Genomic DNA, 11,766 nt, shown 5'->3' with positions numbered 1-11,766 from the left:
GTCCCGATTCTGCACAAAACTCATTGTTTAACCTCCAAAACTTAACCAAACACACCCCAAACGATCCCAAACCTTATGAACGACTTTTGCACCTTAAAATTCACCATTTTGAGACCATAATGATGCAATGAAATCATTGATTAATCCTTACTTGATTTACATCACATAATTAAACATTTTAGGGCACCGAATCGATCAAAACACTCGTTTATGACATCAATTGATCCTCTAATGACCTAGATCAGTTATGGATCTGATTATATGATTGAAATGATATAAAATCAATGTTGTTATACCTTTACTACCTGTAAATTGCAAGAAGGATGCAAAAGACTTGATTAAACACACCAGAATTCACACGTTTTTGAAGGATTTTGCGAAGGAATCGAATGGAAAGGAGGGGGAAAGGTTTGGAGAGGCTAACAACTGATATTTTTGATTATGATTAGAGCTAAAGGAACCCTAATCAGCTGGACCAACTTTCTAAAGCTTACACTTAAGCCCATCAACTTTATATTTTCACATCTAAGGCTTAAACGACTTAACGGGAATACTTACTAACAATTTAATCACATTTAATCATCTTAAACACATTAACACATGAATCATTAAGGCTTTAAAACCTTACACATAATGCACATTAATCACACATAAATATAAAATCTCCTAGAGACTTAACGAACACGTTGTGTTGACTTAACTCAAGTCAACCGTTAAATAAAAGTTCGGGATGTTACAGGTATCAAAGCCTAAAGTCTTGATCGATATGTCTTCTCGTGACAATCGTACCTATGATCATCCACCTATGTATGATGAATACGAGGACGAGGAGTGTGTTGACATATGTTGAAATCAACGTTGAGTTCTGAAGACTAGGGTTCCGAATGAAATCTTTTCTGTGATGCTACCGCTGGTGGAGAGTGTTGTTATTCCTCTGGAGTCTCTGGAGCTAGTGTTTGAAATCAGTAGGAGCCATTTGAGATAGAGGATGGGTCATTGGTGATGCTAGGTTATTGATGTAAAGGGCCACTGCAACTAGGTACACATGGGATGCATGGATTGAAGTTTGGTTTGTTCTTTGGAGCTGGACCTGTGATGACTTCTGTTCCTATTTACTTTTATTGAAATCTTAGCTTTTCATGGAGAATTGAAGACTTAGGAAACTTTTGTTTTAAAGTTTTAGTTTGTTCTTGGAACTGGAGGCTAGGAAGATTTCTATTATCTGAAGATTACTGGAGTTACTGTTTGTTCGAGATATTACTTACTTGAAAGGCATGCTGAAGTTGACAAGGCCTTTAAGTGGGAGATTGTTGGGCGTGAAGGCCTTTAGGCTGGTTATTGATTGAAAAGCCCATTAGGGCCCTTTCTTGTTTAACACTCCAGAAACCCTAGCTGTTCACCTACAAATCTACCTCTCATTGTGATTGTAATCTTATGGATCCGAGCTTAATAAAATAACCTAGTTGCAGCCGGTAGACGAGGCCCCCCACTGGGGCCGAATCACGTTAAATTATTGTGTCGTTTATCAATTTTCAGGTTTTTATCTTCTTGCTTAATTGCTTCCGCTGTGCTACGGCTAAGGGCTGTTCGTAACAAGTTATTATATCATTTGTTTCATAATTTATAATTCCAGAACATACTTTAAATCAAATATGATTTATATTCACAAAATCCAAAACTCATACTCAAACGATATAACCCATATCGATATACCGGCATATATAGCAATATGCATAATTTATATTTACAAACATACAAATTAACATTCCACTAATATACAAATACATTTAAACAAACAAAGATGAGGTTGATAAAAGTCATAAAACACACCTAAAAGAAGGATCAAAGGCATGAGATTGACAGTGAACATGAAAAAAGTTAAAATGTTTAAAATGTTGAAGTATCGATATATATATTGATTAGATCGATCTTATTTAAAACCATAAATTCCTAAAGTTTAAGGATTTGAGGTTATCATCAACAACAAAATCGATGGAAAAGAATATGGAGGTTATTTGTTTCCCTTACTAAATTTCTACTCTTGTACAAAAGGCACGAAATTCAAGTTTATTTGTTAAAGTTTAAGAAAATTTTATCATCAATAACGAATGAGAGATTTATCAAACAAATTGTAGTCAAGTGGTAGATACACATACATGAGAATTCGGAGTTACGGGTTCTATCCCACCTCCAAATTTTACTTTTATTAAAAGTTGTTTTATGGCTTACATAGTTACATTTTTTTAAGTGGACGCGGCACATGAGTTGATAAGTTACCTACGTGATTGATGACTTGTCACTTGAATCGTCATAAATTTATCCGGTATTAGATAAATTGCATGTTCATTTATTTTTTAATATCAAAGTTCTAAAACTTCATCATATATCGATTCGTTAGTTTACTCATAAAACACGAAACAAAAACACCCTAAACTCGGAACGTTAAACGACCCAAATCCAAATTTAAACCTAGTTTACACTCTAAAACTTTAATTAACCCAAACCCACTCGGTTTAACAAAAAGACAATACGATAGGTCGGTGTTTAACGTATTACCGGGCAGCCGACCTGATTTCCATATCAAAAACCCCCGGGTGCGATGCTCAGTTTGAAACACCGTCTAACCACCACCATGTCCACCGCCGCTGCTGCAGCCACCATGCTTTCTTCTTCTTCAATCTCTCTCAGAAACCCACGGCTAAATACACCTCCAAATTCCAATATATTCCGTACTACTACTACTAGTCTTCAGCCACCTGCCAATTTATCCTTCCCCAAACTTTCACTTCGCTGTTTCGCTTCCGCTGCTGCTACCTCCTCTGTTGAGAAAATTCATGTTCTTAATCCAATTGTCGAAATGGACGGTAAAATCATTCTCTTATTATATATATACATACATATAGAAATGTTATATATATAAATTGTATTGATTTTTTTCTCTTATTGATTGTGATTTTGATATTGTTTTAGGGGATGAAATGACTAGGATCATATGGCAGATGATTAAAGACAAGGTCATACTAGTTAATATTTTTCAGTTATATAATATATATATATTACTGTTAAAGTTTAATGAATTGATTTTTGAATTTTATCAAATTTTCTGTGTGTGTGCGTGTGGCAGTTGATATTACCGTATGTAGATATGGATATAAAATATTATGATTTAGGAATATTGAATCGTGATGCTACAAACGATCAAGTTACGGTTGAAAGTGCTCATGCTGCTCTCAAGTAAAATTTGCTTTTTTCGTTGCGTTTTTATACATTAGTTAATTTTTGAAATGTTGCCTCGTATGTATCAGTATTGTTTTTTTTTTTCTTGTTAGTTGATTTGTATGAAATGTTGGTTAGGGTTTAAGGTGAAGTTGTATTCAAAGGCTTTCCTTGGTTTATGGCATACTAACACCTATAGTACGTATGGAGATCTTGAGGTCAACTTGGGGGTTTATATATCTTTACGACGCATATATTGTTACTTTGATACAACAATTCATGGCCATTTGGGTGTAATGTAACTATGCAAGCCTGCTTTTTGTGGCTGTTTAAAGAGAAAATGTTAGTGCTGTTTACTGATGCCTGATGGCTTATGTTAGATTGGATAGATACAGATGCTTAATGAAGTTAGCCTAAGTCTGTGTTGTTCTATTAGGTTGAGGGAACTAGATATGAATACATTTAGTGTTTAAGGAGTTTGGGAATACAAGAAAGGGTTGCGTTTCAAGTTTAGAATTGCTGGTACCATAGTTTTCAGCAAGTCATCTTATAGAATGTTGGGTAGTTTTGACGGAGCTCGATTGTAATGGTAGTTTTCTAAGGAAATCAACTTCGGAAGCAAGTGATGAGTAACAGTTAGGATGTTGTTTGTCAACAGTTTTTCTGTTTTGCTTTCTTTGCTGCTAAAATGCTTATTATTTACATAGGGAGTACTTTATATGTTGTTGTTCGAATTCTTACCCAAATATGTTTTGCAGATATAATGTCGCTGTAAAATGTGCTACAATTACACCTGGTTAGTTGCTCTCTTTATGATCATAGTTATGCCTTGGTTCTATAACTGTATGGCTCCTTCGGTCCTTCTGTTACATTTATTCCTTTAGCCCATAGACTATGTTTTATCATGCACATCTGCAGATAGAAGTTTTCAGGCTGTCTTTTCTCTCCAGATTGATTAGAGAGAGATCCTTACATATAGGTTAAGTTTTGTTTGACTCAAATGAGTTATCTTTGAAATTACTTGTAAATGGAGGGCGAGTCTTTGACAGTTTGACTTCAATGTAAGCGCCTAACTGGGGACCCTGGGTATCCCCATGACCATTTTTGAATTCTTTTTTTGGCCACTCCCAAGATGTTTACGTAAGGAGGTCAAACGTAAGACTTGTTATGAGGATATCAGGATGCTTGGCCACTAGGCCACCTTGGTGGATGTTTAAAGTACTAGTCTGTTGTCTAATCTATATGCTTCTGTGGATGCTGATGGCACCAAGATACTGGATTTATTACCCCACCTAAATGGCAAAAAATACCGAGTAGCCAGTGGATTGAGCAGCTTCTTTATCATACCTTTTGCACTGAATGCTTTATTGCTTTGGTATTTCTAGAGTATTATCATCTCAAATTTCATCTTTCAACGTGAAAAGTTTTTTATCTTTACAGATCCTTTTATGAATATTTTACTTTTTTTTGTTGCCCAGTGCACAGTTGGATAGAACATCTTATGATATGGCAAAAGGCACAATTGTATATAAAATCACCATCATTGTTCTTTTTCCAACAAAATCTTATAATTGTTCTATGATATCAGTTATTTTCTTTTTTCCTAAACTTTAATAAATTATAAATGAATCTTAAATGCTCTAGTGTGTTCCTAATTTTGCAGACGAGACGAGAGTCAAGGAATTTGGTTTGAAGTCTATGTGGAGGAGTCCCAACGGCACTATCAGGAATATCTTAGACGGTTAGTATATGATCTGCTTGGTCATGATAATGAGAACTCTCAGCCACTACTCGTTCATTTTCAACTAATTGTCCTCCAAATTTTCATGTTGTGTATTTCTTACTTACCAATGTGCAATCATTTAGGCTAACTTACAGTGGTTTTTTTGTCTGAAGATTTCATAAATGCACACGTGTTCCCACTTCCCACTAGAGTGTAGATATATTGATAACAGTCATTCAGCCTGTATAACTGGTTCCATGATATGTTTCATCCAACTGTAATCTAAATTTCCATGATGTGTATTCCTTAGTTACCAATGTGCAATCGTTTAGACTAATTTACAGTTTGTTTGTTTTTTTTTGTGAAAATTGCATGAGTGCATACTTATTCCCATTAGAGAGTGTAGATATATTGATGACATTCATTCAGCCTGTCTAACCATTATAGGATTGAAAATATTTAGGCTATTTGTGAAGATTTTTGTGCTCATGAGCTGATGGGTGTTGTGTAGATTTCTCTTTTTGTTTCGATCTCCAGATTTTCTAGTACAGCCAGTTTCTGTTTTATCTACAGAGCTGGATGTCACCTTGATCTTATCATATATTTGTATCAAAGTTCTTGCATTCTTAGTATACAGATGCAGCTGTCTACATGTCTTCACTCTTACGTGTTAGAATCTATGATTTTCAGGGACTGTTTTTCGTGAGCCTATTATGTGCAAGAACGTTCCAAGGATAGTTCCAGGTAGTACCCGACTTCTACTTTCAATCTGTATTTTGTTACCATGTTTGAATGGTGGAAAGTTAATTTTGGTTCTGTTATGGTGATTTTCAGGCTGGACAAAACCAATCTGTATTGGTAGGCATGCCTTTGGTGACCAGTATCGTGCTACTGATACGGTCATCAAAGGCCCAGGAAAACTCAAGATGGTTTTTGGTATGCTAATCATCATTTCATTCTAAATCAATCTGTACTTAAAACTTTAGGTTGATATCTGTAAGTTACTTTTTTACTCAGTTCCTGAGGACGGTGAAACTCCCTTGGAGCTTGATGTTTTTGATTTCAAAGGTCCTGGTATTGCACTTGCTATGTATAATGTTGATGAGGTTTGTGTTGTTGTTATTGCTTACTATCACATTTTATATTATAAAATGGTTAAAATCTAACTGTAGGAAAGTTGTTCTTTTTGGCAGTCCATACGTGCCTTCGCCGTATCATCAATGGCAATGGCGCTTTCGAAGAAATGGCCTTTATATTTGAGCACCAAAAATACTATATTGAAGAAATATGATGGCAGGTGACATCATCATTATTTCTGATATGCAATATGTTTTAGTATTTGACCTGATTTATGACGTTAATCTCTACGAATGTTGATACACTGCAGGTTTAAGGACATCTTTCAGGAGGTATATGAAGAGAATTGGAAGGATAAATTTGAACAACATTCAATATGGTAATTCCCTTATCCTAGATGGCAAAGTGGTGTGTCAGGTCGGGTGGGCTGGGTAACATGTTAAAACATGCATGTGGGGGAGAGTGCCTGGTTGATCTATTGAATGCCTTTATATCATTGAGTACCAATCTATGTAATTATAATAGTTATAATAATTTGAAAATTTGAATACTTTTAGGTCTTGTGCATTCAAAATAAACCTGGTTAAGTTTTAGCCCGTTAACCCATGCTTCTTTTAGCTAATCCCTTTAATTTGACCCAGTCGGTTCATTTGAGATATGATGTGGCCCAAGTCGACCTAGTAACGACTCCAAATACATGGGTTCCCGACCTGACCCGCCACTTTGTGAGGTGGTATGCATCAAGATTAGATGCCTGTTCGTACTTTTCTTGGTAGTTGGTTGTGTATATGTTGATAGTAATCGTGGCATGCTGCTTAACTTAAGGTATGAGCATCGGCTAATTGATGACATGGTGGCATATGCACTAAAAAGTGATGGTGGTTATGTCTGGGCATGCAAGAACTATGATGGAGATGTTCAGAGTGATTTACTTGCGCAAGGTAATATTGCAGTAACCCCAGGTTTGTTGGATAACACCAGCAAGTCAATCTGGGTTTGGGGTAAATATGGACATTCTGTGCTATCGGTTGAAACTAGGCAGGTCTGGTAGTGTTGACCCAAAGCACTTTCTGCCAATTCTTAGGACTTTCTAAGAAAAATAAAAAGTTATCAAAAAAAAAATAGTGATATATTAGATTAAACATATCTTGTACAACAATAGTATAAATTATGAAATAAAGCAATTTAGGAGGTGGTTTGCATTAAAGATGCACTCGTGAGAATTTCAACCCTCTTTCATTCTATTGACATGTGTCTTGTTTGGATATATTTTTTCGATTCTACCATTTGAAAAGATAACCGAAATCAACTTGTTTGTAAGGTAATTGGTTGAAATTTCTACTTCTGATTAAAAGGCGAGAAGAAAAATAGATCATGAAATCGATGAAAGAACCATTAATTCTTAAAAAACCCTATCAATTACAGACTTAGTTGGATGATTAGCTAACTCAATAAAGCCTTATATGCTACTAATTAATTGTTGGGACTCCTTTCCATTGGATGATAAAAGAATATCATAGGCTCTGTATTCATACCAGATTTTTATTTTTAATTCTTTTTATCATGTGCAGGATTCGGTTCTCTTGGCCTCATGACTTCTGTTTTGGTTAGCAAGATTCAAATCTCTTTATCCTTATCTGCAACCTAATAAGTATATAGGATGTCGTTAGTTATATGCAATGCATGGGTTGCAGCTATCATCGGATGGGAAAACACTGGAAGCAGAGGCAGCCCATGGGACCGTAACCCGTCATTTTCGGCAACACCAAAAGGGGAATGAAACCAGCACAAACAGTATTGCTTCTATCTTTGCATGGACAAGAGGACTTGAACATCGGTTAGTTATCATTATTTTTATGAAATTTAGTGTTAATAATATTCATTTAGCAGGATTTCTTTGCCAGACTTCAATGTTATTTTAGATTTTTACATGCTGTTATTGCATTTTTTCCTTATCTTGTTTATACTGCATGTTGTTTATCAGAGCTAAGTTGGATAAAAATGAGAGATTGGCTGATTTCGTTCAAAAGCTAGAGGATGCATGTGTTGAGACAGTTGAGTCAGGAAAGATGACCAAGGATCTTGCTATTCTAATTCATGGTCCCAAGTGGGTGCTACTTCTACCATCTATTTTAGTTTACCATATGTTGTATTCTTTCCTTTCTACTTGCAATAATACATGGTACATGAATCTGGATACATGTCACTTCACTTTGCGTTTTTGCTATGTTGCCAAAATAATTTTCTAGCATATTTATAAGACCTATACACTGCATGGGACTGGAGTTGGCTTCACCCAAGCCCTTTAGTAATAATAATTGGTTTGATGGAAACCCGAAAAATCCGCCATTGGTATCAGAACATGGGCGATTCTAAGACCAAAAGCTTTGACTCTTATCACTACTAGACCTATGTGTGCAAAATATTTTCTTGACTGTTTTATTCATTCTTTAGTTTCAGGAGAAATTAAGTCTAGTGGTTTATATTCTGAACAAGTTAGGAACTGGAGTTCCATTGCTTTTCTATTTCCATTCAAGAGTTCTTATGTGTTTCTACTTATAATTCTTGGGCTAACATGATTATAGTAACTAATTATACATCATAGATCCAAATGCTTGAATAAACCAATTTGGGATCATATATGCTTGTAAGTATTTTGACCTGTATGATATGTTTTTCTGGTTTTTTTGTTTTTGCTTAATTGACGTATCTGAGATAAACTTCACTCCAGATTGATCTATTCTTAGTCATGGGAGGTAATTTGTTTACCAAAATTCTTTGCACACTAGACTTGCATGTTGTTATACCATGTGCTGTTAATGTTGTAGACATGTGGTGTATGAAGTAATTTTGGCAGTGTACAATTACCTCCATATATACATAGTCCAAAATGACACTTTGAATACAAACATGATTGTATGCGTACAGGGCATCAAGGGAGTTCTACTTGAACACTGAAGAGTTCATTGATGCTGTTGCCCAGAATCTGGAGTCAAAGCTTCAACCTCTTGCATCAGTTCATTAAAGAAAAATATTGACCCAGTCCTGCGAAAATGGATGCTAGACATCGCCACCATTAACAATTGCTTACAACAGGTGTGTTCCTCTCTCCAGGATATTTTTTGCACACTATGTCCAAAGGAACACCTCAATAATATTATTATGCTTGATAAGCTGATGCTATTATGTTACTTTTGTTATAGATTGTCGAGTCCCCAATTTTTTTTATAAATATATGTTTGGTCGGCTAGCCATGCAATGCAAGTAGTATAGACTAAAGGTGTATATTGTTCTCATGACGGTGTTGCAATGATGTCACAATGATCCTGATAGTTATCCAATGTTACTACGAAATGTGCTAAGTGCAACAAATGCATCCCTATTGTTGACTAGGTGCAACAAACACATCGCTATTGTTGTGGTCGGCTTCTAAAGAAACAACATGGATGCATTTGTTGCACTTATTGCACGTGGTAGTAATAATATAAGATGTTTATTTACACGATGTGACTAGGATCACTATCTATGATTTGATGGTATGATAGGGGCACAGTCGTGTTGTACTTTTCGGTGACCGCCTGACAGGCATGTTGGTAATTTTTTGAGGTACTTGCACATGGATAAATGGCTGATCACATGAATGTCAAACTATTACTAAAGGTCAATGAGGGTTTATATGATTTTGTTCATATCTTTTCAATGTGTTCATATCTTATCAGTGTGTGTGGATGCATGAACAAGGCACGAGTAATTTTGCTATGCTGATAGCAGAAAGCATACAAAGTACTGAACAAAATATGTTGCTGAAAGCCTGTCTTTCTGTGCGAACCACGTGGATTATGCAGCATATTTTCGATTACTTGTAAGCTGTGTATCTAGTTCTGTAGTTACAAATAATAAGAGAAACTTGACCCCATATACTATCCAATAGAATTCCATTTGGGGGTGAGAACAAGTTAACGTGTAACATAAATAGGACACCTACACAAATTAAAAGTGGACTTCTATAGAATAAAATTTGTTCGAATGAAAGTGAGCTTTGTGTGGATGTGAATTAGGGGTAGAATAGATGGCTTTTTATTAGAGGTCTGTATTTAAGTGGGCCAAAGTCGTCAGCAATGAGATCTTCTCACATCATCCAAATTAAAATTAAATTTAAATTAAAAATTAAGACTAAAATAGTACTCGTAAAGGGTTAAGACTTGCGACTTGCGAGTGTTTGGTTTTAACCTTGGTATCATCCACAAACCATTTGGGTTTGAAAAATGTACAATTAAATGGGTTTGATTTCCAATTTTTTATGACTATAAAGAGTTAAGTAAAACGCTTATATGATACACCTCCATGTGATGTGTGGTATTTGACTATTTGTTACCTAATCCACGTATCGGTTAAAATAGACAATTGTAAGCTAAAATGAAATTAAAAAATTCAGAATATATTTTCATTAAAAAGCTCTATACAGCCAAATAATGAAAAGTTATTCAAACTTCATAAATTTGTTACTAAAATTTACTTATACAAAAATAAGTAGTATTATAAAATCATTAAAGTAAGCATTGAAATTACAAATCTATTAGTTGTATCTAAGAGAAGGAAACGTAAGAACTTGTATCTAAGAGAAGGTAACATTAGAGAGACCACTCTAAATCAAATTAAGCAAAATCACTTCAAGATTTTTTTTTTTGAAAGATGTATTTCGATTCAGACGTGGCTGGAGGTAATTTTAACCAACTATCGTTGGACCTCGTGAGATGCTGAGCATAAGCTGCAGTCTCTCAGCCCCTCTCGTGGAAAATTTCTAGATGGGAAACCCAAGGATTGTGTCAGCCGAGGCTCGAACCCACAACCTTAGGAAAAAACCCATCGGGGCTCCACATACCGAAAAATCACTTCAAGATAATGTAAAGATAATAACATTATACATACAAAAACATAGATTACGTAAATGCATAACAATTTATTATTTTGGTGGATTGTATATTAATGCCAAGAATAAACAGCTAAAATGCGTAGACGTTTTGAAAATCCGTTTTAAAGTTATACGCCACGACCTCTTCATTTTTGACATTAGCTAGTAATCGTATAATACCACAAAGTGTAAATAATCTTAAATGAATATTATATTATGTAATAATAATACAATAATAAACAAATTTAAATAAATTTGAATTATTATTTTGCATTTATTTATGGCTAAAATTTGATGATTAAGATTAATATAAATTAAAATGCAGTGTAATTAACGAGAAATTAAATGAAAAATACATAAGAAGTTAACATGTACGTAAAAAGATAACTTGTGAAAAAAAGAAGATGATCACTTAGGATCTGGACTACTCTTTTTTAATTATAGATTTAGATACTAATCTCATAGTTAATAAAAATAAAAATTATTTGGAGAAAAATGAACCTAATCTTAAAAATAAAATAATTGAAGTTAATTATTTGGTCGGGTATCATTCTTCTAACGCAAATGTTATTTGGAATTATTACATTGGTTGAGGATGAAAGTTGTAAGAAAAGTTTTGAGCAACACGACCAAGAAATATTAAGCAGGCTTATACTTTAAACGAGCTGAACAAAATATTAATTTTGACTCGTGAAACAAATAAAGTACTAAATTTGCATTTAAATTCAGTCGAGTTCAAAAGCTATTACTCGCGAAAACAATTCAAAGATGTTCGAGCTCAAACTCAATACTTGTATCGATCTCATTTGTTAGTTAGTCTTTGTGAGGCCGTGACAGA

General features: G+C 34.6%; 1 protein-coding gene across 2 annotated transcripts; it reads left to right on the top strand.

The window, feature by feature from the left end:
* Window positions 1–2,517: 2,517 nt before the first annotated feature.
* On the top strand, window positions 2,518–10,048 carry LOC122590316 (isocitrate dehydrogenase [NADP]-like). 2 transcript variants are annotated; one of them, XR_006322463.1, is made up of 16 exons: window positions 2,518–2,864; window positions 2,971–3,014; window positions 3,125–3,234; window positions 3,975–4,012; window positions 4,880–4,957; window positions 5,630–5,683; window positions 5,774–5,875; window positions 5,957–6,045; window positions 6,133–6,236; window positions 6,327–6,395; window positions 6,842–6,957; window positions 7,588–7,622; window positions 7,711–7,853; window positions 8,001–8,123; window positions 8,945–9,112; window positions 9,736–10,048. XR_006322463.1 is itself a non-coding variant. In XM_043762635.1 (15 exons), the coding sequence occupies exons 1-15, from the start codon at window positions 2,600–2,602 to the stop codon at window positions 9,039–9,041; spliced, it is 1,467 nt and encodes a 488-aa protein (XP_043618570.1). In that variant the 5' UTR covers window positions 2,519–2,599; the 3' UTR covers window positions 9,042–9,516. The 2 variants fall into 2 exon arrangements, 1 of the variants encoding a protein (XP_043618570.1); XM_043762635.1 differs by lacking the exon at window positions 9,736–10,048 and having other exon boundaries at window positions 2,519–2,864; window positions 8,945–9,516.
* Window positions 10,049–11,766: the final 1,718 nt, after the last annotated feature.

This window comes from Erigeron canadensis, chromosome 2, assembly GCF_010389155.1.
Source record: "Erigeron canadensis isolate Cc75 chromosome 2, C_canadensis_v1, whole genome shotgun sequence".
Taxonomy (NCBI): domain Eukaryota; kingdom Viridiplantae; phylum Streptophyta; class Magnoliopsida; order Asterales; family Asteraceae; genus Erigeron; species Erigeron canadensis.
Note: the sequence above shows the minus strand (reverse complement) of the source record. Positions and strands in the feature narration are given on the sequence as shown.

Coding starts and splice junctions, on each gene's coding strand:
- LOC122590316 (XM_043762635.1), top strand. CDS start 2,600: ATGCTCAGTTTGAAACACCGTCTAACCACCACCATGTCCACCGCCGCT. Junction 4,958..5,629: donor TATCAGGAATATCTTAGACG/GTTAGTATATGA, acceptor TATGATTTTCAG/GGACTGTTTTTCGTGAGCCT. Junction 6,958..7,587: donor GAGTGATTTACTTGCGCAAG/GTAATATTGCAG, acceptor TATCATGTGCAG/GATTCGGTTCTCTTGGCCTC.